General features: G+C 44.4%; 1 protein-coding gene across 1 annotated transcript in view; it reads left to right on the top strand.

The window, feature by feature from the left end:
* Positions 1 to 21,442, top strand: part of CYTH4 (cytohesin 4) — a 45,985-nt gene that overhangs the window by 6,904 nt on the left and 17,639 nt on the right. Inside the window, exons 2-8 of the mRNA XM_060279860.1 lie at positions 5,712 to 5,794; positions 7,688 to 7,752; positions 10,431 to 10,497; positions 14,188 to 14,306; positions 15,325 to 15,405; positions 17,763 to 17,875; positions 19,498 to 19,646. Coding sequence (XP_060135843.1) covers positions 5,712 to 5,794; positions 7,688 to 7,752; positions 10,431 to 10,497; positions 14,188 to 14,306; positions 15,325 to 15,405; positions 17,763 to 17,875; positions 19,498 to 19,646 — 677 coding nt within the window. The remainder of the gene's footprint in view (positions 1 to 5,711; positions 5,795 to 7,687; positions 7,753 to 10,430; positions 10,498 to 14,187; positions 14,307 to 15,324; positions 15,406 to 17,762; positions 17,876 to 19,497; positions 19,647 to 21,442) is intronic.

The following is a 21,442-nucleotide window of genomic DNA, read 5'->3' as shown; positions in this document are numbered from 1 at the left end:
CATGCCACTTACCCTCACTGAGCAGACGGCTCTGCAGAACGCCTTTCGGAGAGGAATTTGCACAAAGAATATCTCTGAAGTAGGAAGTTGAAAGTACCCATCCGGGGACGTTCTGTGTCCAAGGGCACTTTTGACGAAACACAAGGGAGATTTCGAAAGGTGGAAAAATACTCAGCCACAGCCAGCTTCTTTAATGTTTCCTTCTCACATTGGCTGTGGAAAATCCCACCACCTTGGGCATGTCAAGGTACTGATGCAATGTTCCATCTTCTATTTATCCAGTTTTGACCATCTACACAGCTGCCTCTTTTTCCTGCTATCAGGTGCTTTAGCATAGCTGCCAAGTTATCCCTTTTTAAAGGGATTTTCTTTTATGCTGAATAGGCTTCCTCGCGAGAAAAGGGAAAACTTGGCAGCTATGGCTTTAGTAGTCTGCGGGATCATTCTTGTCCATAGCTACCAAGTTATCCCTTTTTTAAAGGGATTTTCCCTTATGCTGAATAGGCTTCCTCGCGAGAAAAGGGAAAACTTGGCAGCTATGTTCTTGTCTGAAACCCTTGAGGGATGCCAGTTGGTGCAGACAACAATGAGCTAGGTGGACTTGGTATAAGGCAGCTCTTTACATTTCTATTTCACAGCTAGAATTCAGAGGCTGGTACAATTTGGCTTTGCCAGTTCCATGGATAGTTTCCCTTGTGCCCTAGAACAGGAGTGAGGAATCTGTGGTCAGGGATGACGGCAGTTCCAAGTTAAGTGCTTATAGCAGTAATAGGGAACCTGTGGTCCGCCATATGTTTTTGGACTCCAACTCCCATCAGCCCCAGCCAACCTTGCCAGTTGTAAAGGATGATGGGAGTTGTAGTTTGACAACAACAGGAAGGCCGTAGTTCCCCACCTCTGTCCTAGAAAAATGTTTGGGACAGCAATCCTATACCCGCTCACCACCAGACCTGAACCCCACTGAACTCAGTAGGACTTCTGGAGTTTATTTTTTGCCCTTTGCAATTAACAAGACCTCAGCATCCATTTAATCACTGAAGTCCATTTGCTTTCATTGGGACTTATGCACATTTAACCTGTTCTGTCTAGCAAGTGCGGGGGCTCTGTGCCATTGAAATCAGTGGGACTTTGAATCCTATGCTCTTTTTTTTAGAAACAAGCTCCATTGAATATGTGGGACTAAAAGCTGAGCAAACAAATATAGGGTCAGGCTGTACAAAATATTTAGTGCAGGTGAGACCTCTCAAGTGGGCACCATTGTCATTCTAAGAGAAAAAGGGGGTGTTCATGGTGAGTTCTGGCACCTCTTTTCCTAGAAAAATAACACTGCATAAGCCCCTTCATATTATCATCACAACAGCCCCGTGAGGTCCTTTTATATGAAATATAGTTACTAGCCCAAGGTCATGCAGAGAATTTCACAGCTAAGTGGGGATTTAAACTCTCCCAAGTTCTAGTTTAAGGCTCTAACCCCTAACCTGGTACCCTTCATCACAATGCATGGCCCATGGTCAGGGATGATGGAAGCTGGATTCCTTCTGGAAGGCACCAGGTTGGAGAAAGCTTGTTGGCTCTCATTAGTCACCTTGCTCATCTGAGGATGAGCATCTAACTTTGCAAAAGTGTTGCTTGCCTCCAGGTGATGGGTCAACCACACAGAGCTGCTGTATCCTTCTATGAAGAACATCTGATAGCTACATGCCTCCTTCCTGTCCATCCCAGCAGTGCAAAGGTGATGTGATGACCTCACCCCCAGAGCACAACTCAAACTCAGCTTATGTTTATGACACTACAATGTGACCAATGGTGTTAGTTAAAGTGGAAATTACACGCATAGTTGTGTGACTGCTCCCCAAATGCAGTCGAATGGTAATAACCAGGAATGTATGAGGGTGGGACTTTACTTGAGTGGGTCAAACCCACATACTAAGGGACATATGTGACTAGGCTCCTTGTTCCTACCTCTACACCTCTAAATCTAGGTCATTGCTTCCCCTTTTCTGACCATATATTTTGCAATGGTGTTGCATGTGCACTGTAGCATAGATAAAGAGTTTCCAGGGCAAAATGGGTGGGACTTCCCTTTTTTATCCAGACGTGAGAAAATAAGATAAAAATAAAAGAATGCTTTACCACAGACTGGTGGTGTAGCAGTGGCTATGTCTGGAAAGAAAACACAGGACTCAGCTATACAGTTGCAAATGAAACGCTTTAAGTGTGTTTTAAGTGCAATATACAATGTGACACTAGATGGCGGTGGTGAGCCTTATGGAAAATTCAATGTATTTTTTAAAAGGCTTTAAAAAAATTCAGAACGGTTTTTATATGTGTGTAGATTCCGCCATAATGTGTGAAAAGCATAAGGAGCCAAAGTCAGTCCATAAAGGGGGGGACTGCAAACTGGGCCATAAACCATTGTTAGGACCAACCAAAATGTCATGAAATTGAGGTGAGCTTGGACTTCCGGGAAAGATGGCGCCGGGCCAAGTCGCTCCCACATTGCGGCAGCGTGAGTAGGAGTCTTATTTTCAAACTGCTCTGATAAAAAAGGCTCACCCTAGGAAGAATTATTGCTAATTATTATCAGTGAAGAATTACTGGAGAGGTTGGAAGGTCCTCAAATCTCCCCCTCCTCTTGAAGTAACTCAAAACAACTCCAATCCCCCCTCTCTCCCCGCTTTACCATAAAAGCCTTCAAACCGGGGACGGGATAAAGCAGCCTCTCCCAGCTAAGAGGTGAGCCTTCAGGCTTTCCAGAATTCTTCAGCAGGCAGGATGTTACCTAAAACAGTAGAAGGAGGGGAAATAATAAAGCAAAAAGGTACAAAAATTAGGCTGGATGTTGTAGCCATGAGGTCAGTTCCAATATGGTAGGCACGTCCAACAGGTAGATTGTGATCTACCAGTAGATCACTGGATGTCTGTGGTAGATCACTGCTAGATCACTGCCACCCCTTAAAAAAGCTCACCCAAAATTTTCCTCCTCCCTAAAAAAAGCTGAACTATGACCTGAAGCCCTAAACAAAAATGGGCCTCCCTCCCTCCTAAAAGAAGCTCAACAAGTTCGACCTAAACCCCCCAAAACAGGTCTTTCCTTCCTTAAAAAAACTCAACAGCTTTGACCTGAACCCCCCCAAAGGGGGTAGATCACTCCCAGTTTTTAACTCTGTGAGTAGATCAGAGTCTCTTGGGATGTGGCCACCCCTGCAATATGGGGTTTGCAAGCTGAATATGTCCCTGCCAGGTATTACAGGTATCAGATTATACCTCTAGGATTGTGGAATAAAGAAGCAATGACTGTTCCCCATTTCCGAGAACAGCCCTGCATCTTAAAGAAAATACCAGTTCCTGTAAGGTACAACATGTGAAATATGTTTTCAGTGTCATTAAAGCTGGTATAGCTTGAAAAATAAAACAATCGGAGGACTCAAACATGGTTTAAAATGTATCATGATATTGGATGCCTCCAGGCTTGCATTTTTTTGCAGAGGGATTCAAGTGGATGCCAGGATATCAGGTTTTGCAAATTAAAGGGCTCTGTTGCCCTAGTTAGTGCAACAAATCCACTTTAAGACAGAAATGGGCTTTGGGCTGTGACAGCATTGAAAAGCAAGGGATGAACAAAAGACTAATGGGAAGATGCATACAAAACCCACAGTAACTCACATAACCACCCTGCAAACAAATTGGAATAAATGGTCATTAAAGGCTGGAGACAATGCTTTCGCATAAGCTTTGTGCAAGCAAGTCAGGATAAAAAGGTAAAGGGACCCCTGACCATTAGGTCCAGTTGTGACAAACTCTGGGGTTGAGGTGCTCATCTCGCATTATTGGCTGAGGGAGCTGGCGTAGAACTTCCAGGTTACGTGGCCAGCATGACAAAGCTGCTTCTGGCGAACCAGAGCAGCACACGGAAATGCCATTTACCTTACTGCCGGAGTGGTACCTATTTATCTACTTGCACTTTGACATACTTTTGAACTGCTAGGTGGGCAGGAGCAGGGACTGAGCAAGGGGAGCTCACCCTGTCGCAGGGATTCGAACTGCTGACCTTCTGATCAGCAAGCCCTAGGCTCTGTGGTTTAACCCACAGCACCACTTGCATCCCCAAGTCAGGATAAAGGCTCAATAAATATAGGTTGCCTTGAGGAGTCCTTTGATAATACTATTTTATTTTTTTGCTATCATCATCTAAAGAAGTTAGTATTTGCTACAGTTTAACAGTTACCCCCCCAAATCTGTTATCTATCTGTCTAATGGTACAGCTAGTCCTGATTCTCACAAGGAAAATAAATCTTTTGATTTCTGAAAACTGTTGAAGTCCAGTCTGAATACCCAGTTCCATTTTCACAAACACTGCAGACTTCAGAGAAAGAGAATATTGATGCTGCTGACATTTATTTTCAGCTACTGTACCACAGCAGCTTCCCATTTATTGTCAGAATCTTGCTGAGTGCTCTGAGTAATCTTTATTTAACTATGGAGCTGCTGGCCCCCAGACTGCTACTTCTGCTTCTTTTTGGTCTGTAGTGAATCATTCTGTGGTTTTCTCATCTCTGACATCACCCACCCAGTTTCCTAAGAATAAAAGCGGAACTAAGTACAACCTAGAGTAACATCTACGTGTAGCCACTGGCTGATAAATAGCAAGGCCTCCTCTGCCCCTTTAAAAACCACCAGACACCTTAGCTGCCCCTTAAAAATAGGGGTCAGGGTATGCAAGCCCACTCAAGGGGTATTTCCACCCAAGATCTAATGTAAATGTTAGGATCTGGAATGTTTTTGCGCTTTGTGTGAACTTGTAATTGTTTGTTAATTACATTTCAACAAAATATTTATGCGATTTGGATTCTTCCCACTCCTGGATGCTTTGGAATAAAATGATGGACTTGGTAATATTTTGGGAGCAATACTTCTGGGAGTTTGAAGAGAGGGACATGGGGAGAATTTTAGGGCAACAACCCCTATGTGTTTTTTTAGTCTCTTTGGCTTGTATTTGCCTCATAAAAGCATAACATGGGCCCTGCTGGATTGAACAAAAGACCCAACTACTGTAGTCCAGCATGCTGTTTTCTCAATTACCAACCAAGATACCTGTGGGATGTCTACAAGTCAGACACGAGTAGCATACATTCTTCCCACTTGTGTTCCCCAGCAACCACCTCTGATACTGGTAGGGATATTGCCATCATGGTTTGTAGCTACTGATTGTCTGATACACCCCATGGATTTTTCTAATTCCCCTTTTAAAGCTATCCAAGTTCATGACCATCACACTATCTTGTGTAGCCAACTCCATAGTTTAAGAACGCAGGGCACTTTCAAGTCCCCCAACCGCTTTTAAGCTCAGCTGACTTTAAGGAACAGTTTGTGGGAACAACACCTGAAGGGCCACCTCTGAGAAAATGTAGGTGGTCTAGATTTCCATATCAGATGAGGAGTGGTGAGACCTGGGTTCAAATCCCCACTAAGCCGTGAAGCTCACTCAATGGTCTTGGGTTGATTGCTGCTCCTACCCCAAAGAGAACTTATGAGGACAAAATGGGTTTGTGTGTTTCCGAGGAGAACCTTGTACAGTATGCTGAGTTGTTCAGAAGACGAGCAGCTCGAAAATGTGCAGGTCAAAGAATTGCCATGTTCTCTTCTGGATCATATCCTTGTCATTCAGAGCAATCTTGGGTGGGAGTAAAAAAAGATTCTTTTTCTTTCAGGCGCATCAGATTTAAATGAAACTGAGGAAGCTGAGCTACAGACCATCAAAAAGCACAAGGAAGAGCTGCTAGCAGACATCCAGGTGGGCACCATCCCAAGGGCAGTTAGGCCAAGGCTTCCCCCAACCTGGTGCCTTGCAGATGTTGTTAGACTACAACTCCCATCAGCCCCAGCCTGCATGGCGAATGGAATGGGATGATATGAGTTGTAGTCCAACATCGTCTTGAGGTTGGCAGTGGCTGCAGCGTTGCCAGAATTATGACTATCGCTGGGAAGGGTCCAAACACAAGAAGCTGCCTTATTCTAAGACAGACCACCACTGGTCCATGTAGCTCATTAGTGTTGATGCTGATTGGCAGTGACCCTCTAGCATTTTAGACATGAGTCTTTTCCAACTGTAACCTGTGAAGATGCTGGAGATTGAATCTAGGATCTTTTGCATGTAAAGCATGGGCTCTGCCACTGAGCTATGGCCAGGGCAGGCCCACCCATGAGACAGGTGGAGCAAGTGCCTCAGTCAGCAAGATCCATGGGGGCAGCGGATTCTAATGTAGATCTTTCTTCCCCCTTTGTTCCTTCACTCACCCCTTCCTCTCTGGCCAGAGTGGGGGCACAGCATTTGGTGGTTCTCTTCAGGTGCCAAAATGTTTTGGGCTGGCCCTGGCTAAGGCCTTTCCCCCAAGGCCAAGGCCACAACTTCCCTCCCAAAACACACAAAATGCATTCATCATAATCACAGATGTAGCCCCAGGGAAAGAGTCCCAGCCTACTTGCAACCAACCTTCTCTATTCAATCTCTGGCTCGCAATGTATCTCTCTCTCTCTCTCTCTCTCTCTCTCTCTCTCTCTCTCTATGTGCATATATATATATATATATATATATGTATATGTATATGTATATGTATATGTATATGTATATATATATGGGACCCAGGTGGCGCTGTGGTTAAACCACTGAGCCTAGGGCTTGCTGATCAGAAGGTCGGCGGTTCGAATCCCTGTGACGGGGTGAGCTCCCGTTGCTTGGTCCCAGCTCCTGCCAACCTAGCAGTTCGAAAGCACGTCAAAATGCAAGTAGATAAATAGGAACCGCTACAGCAGGAAGGTAAACGGCGTTTCCATGTGCAGCTCTGGTTTGCCAGAAGCGGCTTTGTCATGCTGGCCACATGACCTGGAAGCTATACGCCGGCTCCCTCGGCCAATAATGCGAGATGAGCGCGCAACCCCAGAGTCGGTCACGACTGGACCTAATGGTCAGGGGTCCCTTTACCTTTTTTATGTATATATATATATATATATATATATATATATATATATATATATATGCTACCAAAAAAAAGTGCAAACATAACAAAAAGAAAGAAAATGATGAATAATAAAAAAGCCATAGCCTGGAAGGACAAACCCCATAGATACAATGCTACTCCAAAGGGACCAAAAAATAGTTTAACCGCCAGTCATCTCCATACAGGGAGCTCTGGGAATTGTAGCTCTGTGAAGGCAATAGGGGGTCTCTGAGCAACTCTCAGCACCCACAACAAACTCTAGCTCCCAGAATTCTTTGGCTGAAGCTACAAGTGCTTAAAAAGAATGGTGGTCTCAATCTCCCTCTGCAGATGTTATTCATCTGTAAAATGGGAATAACCTCAGCAACCTCCCCCTTATGACTGCCTCAAGGATAAAGATGGTACAGCAGTTACTAGGGTTGTTACAGCAAACAATTTCTGGGGAAACTACTAAATGATTTGGCCACTTGATGGACAGCTGACTTTAAAAACAAACCACAGGTATGGGTTCCCTTCAGATGGGAGCGAAGCGACTGGAAGAAGCCCCACGTCTATTTTAGTAACCAAGCGTATCTGGTCTTTACTTCCTTTTCACACGTCAGACTTCTGCAGTGACTAACTATATTCTGTGTGCTGTTCTTTCTTCTCTCACCCCTCCCCTCATTCTCTCTCTCTTCTCTCATTTATAGAGGCTAAAAGATGAGATTGCAGAAGTGTTTGAAGAGATAGATCGTTTCCAGCAAGCACAAACAAGGTGAGGAGCCAGGGATGCTCCACAAGGAGGAGGGATGGGAAACCTCTGGTTCTCTAGATATATAGGACTCCAGCTCCCATAAGCCTTAGACAGCATGATCAATGATCAGGGGTGATGGGAGTGGTGGTCATGACCAAGTTAAGTGTTTATAGCTTTACGGGAGACCGTATATTTCCTGGTTAGCTGATAACTAACCCATGTTGTCCAAATACCAGGTGTATGATGCTCTCTTTGTGTTCTTCTGAAAGAGAACCCAATCTACTGTACAAATTTCTCTATATTTGAAAAAAAATATTGATGGGCTCATGTGTTGCAGGTAACAAAGAAGGGAACCGAGTTAAACATTATTTAACCATGGCACATTCATTTCACCAACATTCCCAGCGATGATCTGTGAACCATGTTTATTTCCCGGCATCTCCCAATCAACAGATTTCCTTAATTTCCAAAACAAGATACCCAACCTTTAAGTCAGGGTTGAACCCCCTACTTTTGACTCCCACTGCATTTTGGGCTATGAGCCTGAACTTCTTTGAAAAAAGCATTGAATTTTACCTAAGGAAATTTCACCATCCAATGTCACATTGTATATTGCACTTAAAAATGTAAAGGGACCCCTGACCATTAGGTCCAGTCGTGAACGACTCTGGGGTTGTGGCACTCATCTTGCGTTATTGGCCGAGGGAGCCAGCGTACAGCTTCCGGATCATATGGCCAGCATGACTAAGCCGCTTCTGGTGAACCAGAGCAGCACACGGAAACGCCGTTTACCTTCCCGCTGTAGCGGTACCTAATTATCTACTGGCACTTTGATATGCTTTCGAACTGCTAGGTTGGCAGGAGCTGGGACTGAGCAACGGGAGCTCACACCGTCACAGGGATTCGAACCGCCGACCTTCAGATTGGCAAGCCCTAGGCTCTGTGGTTTAACCCACAGCGCCACCGGTGCGTCCCATTGCACTTATTACACACTTAAAACATTTGCAGCTTATAGCTGAGTCCCCAGTAATAATAAACAATGGCACATACAAACAATAACAGTGGCACATAAATAACAAAAGTTGTTGCTGTTGTTGTTGTTGTTGTTGTTGTTGTTGTTGTTGTTGTTGTTGTTGTGTGAATGGGGAAGCTGTCCATTCAAAGGGATGGCCCATTCAAATGTGCATTTTAATATGTTGGCCCTGCTGAAAAGCTACACAGTGTAACCTTGGTGGGGTTAGCCAATGCTGTGATGTGTATTAATTATTGTTCAAGTACATGTCACCTGCAAAAACATGTAACAGTAACCTGATGTTCTCTCTCCCCGCCCCACACACCTTTGGATGAAAAGCTGTTGTAGGAGGAAATAACTGGGAGCAGAGAAACAGTTGAGGGTGCCTAACCCTTTCCCTATGGGTGGTTCCCCTAGTTCAAGTTGCTGCTTCCCAAAGCATACACACAAATGCCCACCAATGCTCACCAATGATCCTACATCATGTTTAATTTGACCCTGTGGTCTGGCTCAGGATGGAGGAAGGTGAGTCATAAATGGGTTCAGTGCCAAAACAAATTGTGTGTCGAGGCTTACCAGAAATTACCTTAAATAACTCACAACGGACACCAGAATTATGGTTTGGTTTTTGGCAAATAATTTAGGGCCACAACTTTATTTAATACACCAATTTTAATCTGAGTGTTGGCTTAGGCTTTTGGTTATGCACTCATCCTTCCTTAAGAAGGACTATCCCCATCTGTCCATTTAGGACAGGACTCAATCAGCTGTCCCCTTTGGACAGGACTCACCTCATCTGCCCAGTTGGGGCAGGACTCACATCAGCTGTCACCATGGGACAGGACTCACTACTGTCCGCTTGGACAGTTCCTGCTCCGACTTCCTGAAGGGAAGTCAAGTAAACATACCTGGGAGAGAGGAGGTGGCTGAGCCCAGTCATTCCCTCCTCTCTTTACCCAAGAATGTTCCCCAAGGCTCTTACTCTTATAATTGGGCCCACCATCCCCGCCAATAGCGGGATGGTAAGGACAAGAGCGTAAGCCCCGAGATTCCTTTAACGGAATACTTCTATATGGAGCAAACGGAGGTGGGGGTAGGCATCTGTGTGCCACACCCCTCTACCAACCGATTAACCAACCAAAAGCCTAACCACCAACCTAACAAGTTGTGACAATTTGCTAGCGCAGTAGGCGAAAACCAAGAGAGGCAAAGCCAATCAGCCAATTGGAAAAATTCCTACTGGCCCCTGAATACAGGCGGCCCCGAAGGCAATAGCAATGTCATGCTAACCTGCAAGAAAAAAGGGCGGGTGGGAGGGGATTCAAACGCCAAAGGCAAAAGTGATTCTAAAATGGAGGGCAAGCTCTTTAAAGGGGTCCCCACCAACCAATTAAAACCCAGGGATTTGCATACGCACGCCCCCATTACTCAGCATGACCTGTGGCCTGTACACCACCAAACCCTGAACTAAATTTCCTAACAGCCCTACCACAATCCGCTTTATATTATATGATATAAAGCGCTTTGTCAAAATGGTGGAGCATCTCCCAACCGAGCCAGAGTTGAGGAGATTTGGATTATTTTGCTGGGAAGCCACCAAGCACCCAGGAGGAAAAGTCTAAAAGTCATAGTCTGCTCTTCTTCAATCTGTTCCATATTTAATCAAATCTCATCTTGGTTTTTGCAGCAAGCTGGTCCAGAGGGATAAAGAAATGTGCATTGGACGGAAGAAATTTAACATGGACCCTACTAAGGTCAGGTCAGGTCAGGTCTATGTGTATTTGTACTGTATAAGTGGAGATTGACTATTACATGTAAAATTCAAGGTCCAGAGTTTTCGTTTAAAAAGAAGCAAGTTTCTAGTCCCTAAGGTTGTAAAGCTTTTGTTTTTAAAGAACAGAGTAGGCACAGCCTGCAGAAGACTCATCAGTGCAACTCTTAAATCCTATTCAGATGTCCTCTCAAGTGACTTTACAATCACCTGGAAGAAAGGTGGGGCCATCACATCCTCAACTCCTACTGTCTACAAGCATTTTGCGGGGAGGGAGTCACATTTGTTGAGCGGAGATTGCTGTATGCATCTACGATGCTGCTGTGATCTGGATAGACAGTATCCAGGTCAAGGTGTGGAGACACAACAGTGCCCTTAGTTCAGTGGATGCAGCCCCACCCCTCAATGCCATGTGATTCTTAATCACATAAGCAAATGTCCAAGTGCTCTGAGAACTTTTTGGATATATATTCAATTAAGCCTAACTTCTCCAAAGACGGGCAGCAGTTAAGCTAAAAGATATATGACATTTCAGAAATTGGTAACGAAGGCAACACAGACAGTTTTCAGTAGGAGACGACACCAACAGAGAAGGCATCTCACAATCATGGTTCTTAGATGTTGTGGCTACTTGGAGTCTGTCACAATCTTGACAGCAAAAATTAGTGGAAGGCAGGAACAAAGGAAGTCCCTTTCACTTAGTCAGACCGGCTAGCTCCATGTCATCTACACATGCCTTTCCGTCTGATGGTGCTGTTGCTTAATGCCAGCTCAGTCCACAATAAAAACAACTCTCATTCACCATTTGATGGTGGCTAAGGTGGCTGATCCAGTGTAAATCTCAGACACCTGGACTGGTGACCTGGGAGGTGGGATGACCTTGCCCAGCTTTTCCCACCTGGGTATTCAGTGCAGCATCAGTCAAGGTCAGTTGGAGTGAGGCAATGATCCATTGAAACCCCATAATTCTCCCCAGGAGGCATGATGTGCAGGCTTGTTGCTGTTGGTGTTGGGAGGCAGAGACGGAACAGGCTGTCACTATATTCAAGCAGGATTTGATCACACAGCAGGCTGGGTAGCTAAACTCGATTTGGAGCTCTTGTGCAATAAACCCACTTCCAAAATAATCAAAATGTCATTTGCGATAAGGAAAGTGACAGGAAAACGCACAGGGACAAATGGCATTTTTTTTTATGCAACGTGGTCTCTGACCTCCCTGCAAACCAATCAGAATGAATGCTCGATAGAGATGCAACCAGGAAATGCAGAATGAAGAGGAACAATTAGGAATGACTGAAAAAATCAGCAACAAGAGGCAGAACAAACCTATTCTAAGAATGGAGAGGCAGTGTTGCATAGAGAGCCAGACCAGGCAGACCGGGGTTCAAATCCTCACTTGGCCATTAAGCTCCCTGGTGATCTTGGACCTTTCACTACCTCACAGGGTTGTTGTGAGGATTAATGAGGAGACATAGAGCCATGTATACCACCTTGAGCTCCTTTGAGAAAAAGGTGGGATAGAAATGCAACCAAAATGAATGAATGAATGAATGAATGAATGTCACCTTAAAAAGAAGATGGGAACAGTAAAAAGGGACCTGGAGTGTCTCCCTCCTCTGCGTGGTCCATGCAGTATCTGCTTTGGAAAGAAAACCACAAACAACAATAAAAGTATTTGCAGCCCTCTTAACCGCGAGATCTTTCAGCTCTTGGTCTTGTGCCATCTTTTCACAACAAATCCTCCTTTACCCCAGCGAGAGAGAGACCTGCAAGGAAAGTCGATGAGGCCCAAGCCCAGAACTCACCCTGGCTGGACTGAAGGGAATTGAAGTTGTGTCTGCTCTTATCTCTCTTTCTTTGGCCTAATTACATCTGTGCAGTCTATCAGCCCGAACCCAGTCTTCACTGCACTTCCTGCCAAACCGTTTCTTTCAAAATACTCCCAACTTAATAACTCCCCTCTTACTGTCAGTGCTGCAGTCAGGAGCAGAAGCTCCACAATTAAGCAGTAGCTAAGCCTCAGCAGAGCAGCAGATACACTGGTGGGGAAAGGCGTCTCTGCGGTGCAGTGGATGGGAAATGCCAGGAAGTGCAGCCCTGGTCCTTTGAAAGCAGTGGTGTTAACTGCTGGAGCTCCACAGCAAACAATGGGACTTCCTTGCTCCTAAAAATGACTGAGGCAATAATGAGGCTTTCAAGTTTGACTGTTGTTTGCGACCTACTAGCTTTGAGGAGGAGGAGGAGGAGGAGACTCTTGAGAGTCCCATTGACTGCAAGAAGATCAAACCTATCCATTCTGAAGGAAATAAGCCCTGAGTGCTCACTGGAAGGACAAATCCTGAAGCTGAGGCTCCAATACTTTGGGCACCTCATAAGGAGAGAAGACTCCCTAGAAGACTCCCTGATGTTGGGAAAGATGGAGGGCACAAGGAGAAGGGGACGACAGAGGATGAGATGGCTGGACAGTGTTATTGAAGCCACCAACATGAGTCTGACCAAACTGCGGGAGGCAGTGGAAGACAGGAGTGCCTGGCGTGCTCTGGTCCATGGGGTCACAAAGAGTCGGACATGACTAAACGACTAAACTACAAGCTTTGAAGAAGTTAGGGAACCATGTCAGCATCCTAATGTATGCTTGCCAGCTGACTCTAATAAATTGGGTTTTGTGCTATCCTAATGAATTGGGTTTTGTGTTCTGTGTGTCTGTAAGGGATTAACACAAAACCTTCAGTTTTTGGACTCTACTTTGGGGCATGGATAAGGGAGCTGTCCTGATGAGCTTCTGCAGTTCAAAATGGACCGTTCCAATAGTGGGCATATTCTATGCTACCATGGTAGGGTTAACTGCTTCTGATAACTGTGGCACTAAAATACGGTTGAAATTATTCTGGAGGCAGATAAGGAATGTTGAGTAGGGTTGAGGCTCTTTTCTTTTGCCCTGTAGGCATCGCTGATCACATAGGTTTTACAGGTTTTGAAGCACTGCAACTACAAACCGGCAGAACCTGTTTACAGTATTTGACCAGAGAATGATGTCCAAAACAAATTACCTTCCTTCCTTCATCATATAAGAGTCACTATAAAAATATAAATATAAAGCACAGCACCTATATTTAATTCCAATAAAGTAGCCAGTGTAAATGGGACGTGGGTGGCGCTGTGGGTTAAACCACAGAGCCTAGGGCTTGCTGATCAGAAGGTCGGCGGTTTGAATCCCCACGACGGGGTGAGCTTTCGTTGCTCAGTTCCAGCTCCTGCCCACCTAGCAGTTCAAAAGCATATCAAATTGCAAGTAGATAAATAGGTACCGCTCTGGCGGGAAGGTAAATGGCATTTCCGTGCGCTGCTCTGGTTCGCCAGAAGCGGCTTAGTCATGCTGGCCACATGACCCGGAAGCTGTACGCCAGCTCCCTCGGCCAGTAAAGCGAGATGAGCGCCGCAACCCCAGAGTCGGTCATGACTGGACCTAATGGTCAGGGGTCCCTTTTCCTTTACTTTATGCAGTGTAAGGAGTATAAACACAGTGGCAAATCGGGAAAAAACTGAATGAATTTAACAAAATGAAAGTGGAAGAAGGGTGTTGCATGGGCACAGAGAGCTGGTTCCAGGCAGGTAATATAGTATTACTATTATTGACTACTTCATGAAAATCGAGTCTGCTTTTCACAAACAGGGCATCCAGTATCTGATTGAACACAAAATACTGTCATCAAATGTGGAAGAAATTGCCAAATTCCTTTACAAAGGAGAAGGTCTCAACAAGACAGCCATTGGAGATTACTTGGGAGAAAGGTGAATACTCTCTCTCTCTCTCTTCCCCATGTAACCACCTGAAATCATTTCCCCCACCACAATAAATAAATATTAGTGGGGGGGGGGGGACAATTTCAAGTAGAGAAATGTTTCATTATTTTCATAATATTTCATTATTTAAAAATGTCCTTTTCTTAGATTTATATTCACCTTTCTTGCATTCTGAAATACAAGGCAGTGTACTGACAGTTCCCAGGTGGTTGCTCTGTCCAAGTGGCACTGTGGTCTAAACCATTGAGCCTCTTGGGCTTGCTGATCAGAAGGTTGGCAATTTGAATCCACACAATGGGGTGAGCTCCCGTTGCTCTGTCCCAGCTCCTGCCAACCTAGCAGTTTGAAAGCATGCCAGTGCAAGTAGATAAATAAGTACCACTGTGGCGGGAAGGTAAATGGTGTTTCCGTGCGCTCTGGTTTCCATCAGGGTGTTCTGTTGTGCCAGAAGCAGTTTAGTCCTGCTGGCCACATGACCTGGAAAGCTGTCTGTGGACAAACGCTGACTCCCTCGGCCTGAAAGCGAGATGAGCGCTGCACCCCATAGTCGTCTTTAACTGGTCTTATGCGTCCAGGGGTCCTTTACCCTTTACCTTGCCCTTAACCAAGGGCTTTAAGATGGCAGTTCTCTCTTGAGCCTCATATGCCTTCAGAACAAGCAGCTAGCCATGATGGTTGTGTGCTCCTTCCACTGTCGGAGGCAGTGCAACAAATCCTTGATATATATTTTGCAGTTAGTTGAGTGATGGGGAAATGTTTGAAAAGTGTGGGATGAACAAATTGTTAATGGGAAGATGTGTTAACACCCCACAAATCAGGATGAATGTCCATTGTGGTATAACCACTCTGCAAACAAATCAGAACAAATACTCAGTAAAGGCTGGGCATATTCTAACCTCCTCATTCTGAAAGCAAATCAGAATGCATGCTGATTAAACAAGTTAGGGGTAAATAACCTTCCTCTTTGCTTTCTCCCGATCTCACACTGTTATTTTTCTTCCACCAGGGATCCACTAAACCTCCAGATTCTGCAGGCCTTTGTAGAATGCCACCAGTTTGCCAATCTCAACCTCGTACAAGCATTAAGGTATGTTCTAAACAAAGCATCAAACACCTACAGATGGAGAAATTCAATTCCATTTGTATTAAGAGGTGAACTTACCTAATTTACCATTTCTGAAACAACATGCATACCGAAACACAACCTTCCTTCAAGATTTGCACTTATCTGACTTTGGCAGTGCTATTTTCCAGCTTAGTATGATGTACAAAATTGCATATACTCGAGTGAAGTGCACACATGAGTTGCATATATGAGTGAAAATAATGTACAAAAATGCATTTTATGGGGGGGAAATTTCATACAAAAATGTGTCTATTCAGAAAAATTTGCCCTAAGATGCTGATGAATTTTCATGAGGAAACTTGTAAACAAAGAAGCAACAGCCTGCAAACTGATGTTTAGATGTGGAGAACTAAACTTAAGATTGGAAAAATGATTGACTGAGAGAATCTGAAATGGACATGTTCACTCATTCCTGCCTGCAATATCCTATGCTGATTTGAGGACAGGTGCTGTTTCTGCTTCTTGACACTTCATGATGGACACCCTTTTGGATAAAAGAAATCCAGGTGTTGCTGAGCCAGAATAGTTGAACTTGGAAAGTCCAGGTTTTCAGTTCATACGGCCAACCTTTAACTCATGGAGAGCTGAAACAAAGAAGAAGATGAACCAGAGGCTCGTGGTTTGGCAGGGAATTCCCTCTCCTCCCCATGTGATTGTTATTACTAGTTCACGCAGAACGCCCCAATAGGGCTTTGCGTGCCGAGGTACCAAGATCTCCCAAGAACTCACACCAAACACCAAAATTTTAGTTTAAGGTTTTTGGCATTAAATTTGGCCACAACTTTATTAAAATACAAATCAATTGTGAGTGGTTGCTTAGTCATTGGTTCCCCAGCCTTCTGTCCCCCGCCTGGGACAGATCTGACTCCCTCTAGCCTAGTAGGGGAGCCAGTAAGTAAGCACCCCCTGAGAGAGGACAGGGCAGGGGGCACAAGCCCTTCTTGTCCTCTCCCCAGATGCTCCCCGAGGCTCATGCGCGGTCCTGGCTGGCCTCTAGCGGGGATAAACAGACAAACATGTGGAGCCCCGGGATTCCTTTAACGGAATACTTCTATATGGCAGCAGCAATCAAATGAGGGTCAGGCCCATCCAATATCCGTACCCCTCGACCAATTTATTTGAACCAATGACTAACCGCCGCAACCTTACAAGTTGTGACTAATTGCAGCACGGTAGGCAAAAACCACCTGGAACCAGCCAATCAACCAAGTGGCAAAATTCCTACCAGGCCCCTGAATACAGGCGACCCCATGACAGGCGCTGCAAGGTCATAGCAAAAGGAGCCTAAACACAGCAGAGGGCGGGTGGGAGATTCACTGCGAGCAGCAAAGAAGAGGCACAAACTGCTCCAAAGCCTTATATTTTGCATTGGCTGTCAATCATGCAATTGCAACGAGTTAAATTCCCCAGCAACAGCCAAACCCACCAATCACATCTCAGAGGTCATCCAGACTGACCCGCCCCCAGCATCCCTGGGTCATCTTGTTAACCCTTCCGCAACCCATGCTCTCTCCTATGGTGAGAACCTGCTTTGTTGAAGCTACAGTTATACATTCTAGTTCCTGTTGCTCTTTGAACCAACTGGTAGTGACTGAGCTAAAACTGGTACTGGAAAATCTACTGTTTCCCCAGATTCCTAATACCTGATTATCTAGCTGAGAATCTGCTCTTGGTGACAATTTGTTGGAGGAGATAGCTTCCTTTTTACACTTGAGATAATTCCCGAAAAGGGAGCAGTGAGGAGAAGGAACTGATTGACTTAGAGCTGCTTAACACATGATGAATTCCGTATACCCTTTGCTGTCACCTAAAAACCAAAGCAAGAACTTTTCAAGAAAATAGTCATTAAGAATGAATGACATTTCGAGTCATTTGTTACGTGGAATTTGAACACATACAAAGAGACATAGAACAAGTTGCATAGATCCTGCTCCAGCAAAAAAGATGATTCCACGTTTATGTAATTCATGCTGTGTGGCAAGTAGTGGTCAAATGCACTTTCCTCGGATGTAAAGAACCCATGAATTACCCATGTACAGCATCACATGAGATTATATGTCTTTAAAATTCTTCCATAAAGAGACTCCATGTTGGCTTCTATTAAACTGGTCCTCAAGAGTTTCAACTTTTCGCAGGAAGATATGTAGTCTAATCAAATAGGATCAAATGGAATGAATATTAATACTTTCTTCAATTCAGTAACCACCAGCCATGTGTTAAGAGAATTCAAGATTTCCAGGATTGATACCAGTTTCAATGGAAGACTCTCTCATCCTTATGCCAATTAGCAGACTGATGATTTGGTTTCTCATTCCCAGACAGTTCCTGTGGAGCTTTCGGTTGCCTGGGGAGGCACAGAAGATCGACCGTATGATGGAGGCCTTTGCCAACTGGTATTGTCAGTGCAACCCAGGAGTTTTCCAGTCAACAGGTAGCTGAGAGGAGGGATGTGAGATGGAAGTTGCTAATGTGGTACCCTCCAGGTGATGGGCTCCAATTCCCATTATGCCTCCCCATTGGCCATGCTGGCTGAGGCTGATGGGACTTGTAGTCCACAACATCAGAAAGGTGTCTCATTGGCTATGCCTGATGCCGGGAAACATTAATTCAGGATTTTGTCAAAATGAATCAAAGGGTAACCCTAGTAACCACCAGGATGCTCTGGTTGAGCTCTTCTTCCCTAGCTTTTTTTTTTGCTCTCCCCTAAATTTTTGTCTGTCTTAACCCCTCTGCCGAAACACACACTGACCCCATGCTACCACAAGCTAGCACCCCAGTCTCCCTGCTGCTGGCCATCCTTCCTACAGCTACTCCCATGCTCCAACTGTGGGTATTTCTATTAAGGCTGGGCTGAAATCCCCCTGGAATTTCCTTTAAAAAATACCCTTCCGGCCAGGCCATGAAAATGAGGTGCAATTTTCTGGTGCTTTCTTGGGGAAGAGTGGGAGAAAGTTCTATAGAGATTTGGGGAGGGGGCTACTTGGTTTTTGCCAAGGACTGAGGCTAGTCAGAAGACAGCCTCACATCACTTCTCAGTAGAAAACACAGTCCCTTTGCAGTGATGCAACACAACACACTTTCTCTGAAGACATTTAAAAGAAAAAGAAAAATCAAGGAAAAATTAAAAATTCTTCAATGAGAAATGAGAAAAAGGACTGTCTTCTCCTCCGTCTTACTATACCCGAGGATTCCTTGGTGGCAGGGGGATCTTTGGGAAGGGGGTGGGGGAGGGGGGCAGTATAATATATGTAAGAAAAATTGAGTTAAGGATTGGAAAATTATGATAAAGGATATTGCCAAAGAAGGTTATAAATTGAAGATCAGAAAGGGGGGGGGGAGTCTACAAGATAATGATTTGAAAAATTGATGTTTTAAAGTTTCTTTTTTCTTTTTTTCTATTTTTTTGACACCCCCCATGTATGTGTTTGTTGGTGCATTTGTTATATTATATGTTTATTTGCTTAATTATGTTTTTAAAAATCCAATAAAAATTAGTATTAATTTTTTTTAAAAAAATCCTTGGTTACCTTGTAAAGCTAAATTAGGTCAGTATGGATTCCTTCCTGGAAGATTTTTGGGAAAAAAATTCTTACCCCTCCTCTCCAGTTTTTGAGAAGACTCAAATTTCCATGAATGTGTTCTTTTTCTTACTACTATGTGTACATAAAAACGTAAGAGCTGGCCAGTAGCCCATAGCCCATCTAATCCATCATTCTGCTCTCACAGAGGCCAACCATTTGCCTGTGGGAAATCACCGATAACCACCGACCCTCTTTTAAAGCCCTCCAAATAGGTGGCTTATCACTCACTCCATCCTGTGGGAGTGAGTTCCATAGCTTAACTATGCACGAACTTATCCTATTTAAGGATCATCATAGATAACCACAACTGAATATGAACACTGAGCTTAGGAAGCAAGTCTGTCATATTCAACTGCATCTACCCAAACTAAAGATTCTCTTTGAAGTTTGCCACAATGCCTATTCTTCAAGCTTCCTAGTAATCATAGGCTTTAGGCACACCACTCACTCACCTGTTTCCTTTCTTTGGCAGACACCTGCTATATCCTCTCTTTCTCCGTCATAATGCTGAACACCAGCCTGCACAACCCCAACGTCAAAGACAAACCTCCCTTTGAGAGGTTTGTGTCCATGAACAGAGGCATCAATGATGGAGGGGACCTTCATGAACCACTTCTGCGGGTAAGAGAGCTCTATGTTTCCCTCCACTTTTCCTGCTAGTTGGAAGTGGAAAGAGAGACCTTCAAGAATGCTTGAAGAGCCCACATATTCACCTATGCCATCTAGTTCTGGCCATATTACCCAGAAATCCTCAGGAACAATGACTTCAGAGGTTTCGCTTCTCTCTTCTCAGAGGTTGGGTTCTCTCACTAGTGGTATTGTAAGTGAGGCCAGGCAGTAGATATTTGGCACTGGCCTAATGACACCATCAGTCAAATTAGCCTCTGTCCATTCTGCAAAGGGCCTGAGAGATGTAAATATTCCTTTGGGATTAAAAGATGCATGCATTGAAGTGGGAAGCAAAGGAGGAAGGGTAGACAGGAACTGCCTTGTTGTAAACCACTTTCTTACAACAAGCAATTTATACATTTTATAAAATAGATGAACAAACTGAACTGTGGGAAATCCAAATAAGAAAGGCGGAATAAAAATCATGGACAAACTAGTTATGATTCTGGGTGAAAAATGTTAGCAGAAAAAATATGTGTGCCTAGAGTTGAGCCATCTATTCCATATCCCCCCCCCCACACACACACACAGAGAGAGAGAGAGAGAGAGAGAGAGAGAGAGAGAGGAGAGAGAGAGTTTTCCTGCAGGATTTCTGCATTCAAGACCATTGTGTATTGTTCAGAAATCCTACAGGTATAGCTTCCCCAGCATGGCTATGAAGTGAAAGGGGGTTTCATCTGTTGGATGTCTGAATGGTATCTAACCTGAAACAAATGAAGCAGAAAAGGGAGATGCTCTGAACCTATAAGGCAATTGATCCAAAGATGTCCACTAATGCATGGAAAGAAAGCACCAGAGGAGCTGAGCTCACTTTTTAAAAATGTACACAATTTATAGAGCAAGTAAAACATAATATGTACCTGTAGCAGTCCAAAATCCATATGTTTGCTTAGGCATGTACTAAGGACACCCTCCCCCATGAGAGGAGAAAGGGATTATGCCAGAGGACAGGCCCCCAAATACCAACACACCCACCAGCTGTGCCACCACCGCCACATGTTTGGGGGAAGTGCGATACATGCAAATGTGCACATGTGCCTAACCAATCAGGGTTGCCAGCTGCACAGAGAAGACATGGATATGTACATTAGTATATGCATAGAACCCTATCACTCACCCATTGAATGCAAGGAATGACCACTGGGCATGGAAGCTGAGGGCATGGCTTGAAGATGTGATCCTGCTACCCCAAAACACATGCAGTATTCACGTGAGGGGGGCAGCTTGAAAACTCATCAGAGACTCCAAAATAATTGTGTGTCTATCACACTCCTCCTCCTTCACTCTACAGCAGGCGGTTTTCAAAGCACCTCGTAATAATGAGCTCTCCAGCAGACAATTAATAGACCTGTACAGAAAGGGAGCAATACTAATTCGTAGTCGATAGCCCATCAATTTCCCAGGTGTGGCAATTTCTTCCAAAGCTTCGGAGGATGTCATGAATCATTCTCCCCTCTCCACTAGAAATATTAGCTTCCTCTACTTATTGTAGCCCTTAATGAGCTCAGGTTTTCTGCAGAACTGACACTGACTCAGCCCATTCTCCCGGGGAAATGTTGATGGGAGTTATTATTTATCTGATTGCATGTGATTATTTTCACAGCCACATAATATATGTTAACTATGACCTATATACCCTTTGCCTTAGTAGAATGCTATGCCGAATGACTATATATAGCCATTCATCTAATAACAAATTTGGGTGACTTGGTGCCTGCCAGCTTAAAACAGGAATACACCACCCCCAA

Source organism: Zootoca vivipara, chromosome 10, assembly GCF_963506605.1.
Source record: "Zootoca vivipara chromosome 10, rZooViv1.1, whole genome shotgun sequence".
NCBI classification, from domain to species: domain Eukaryota; kingdom Metazoa; phylum Chordata; class Lepidosauria; order Squamata; family Lacertidae; genus Zootoca; species Zootoca vivipara.
The sequence above is the reverse complement of the archived record's forward strand: the minus strand, read 5'-3'. Positions and strand labels throughout refer to the sequence as shown.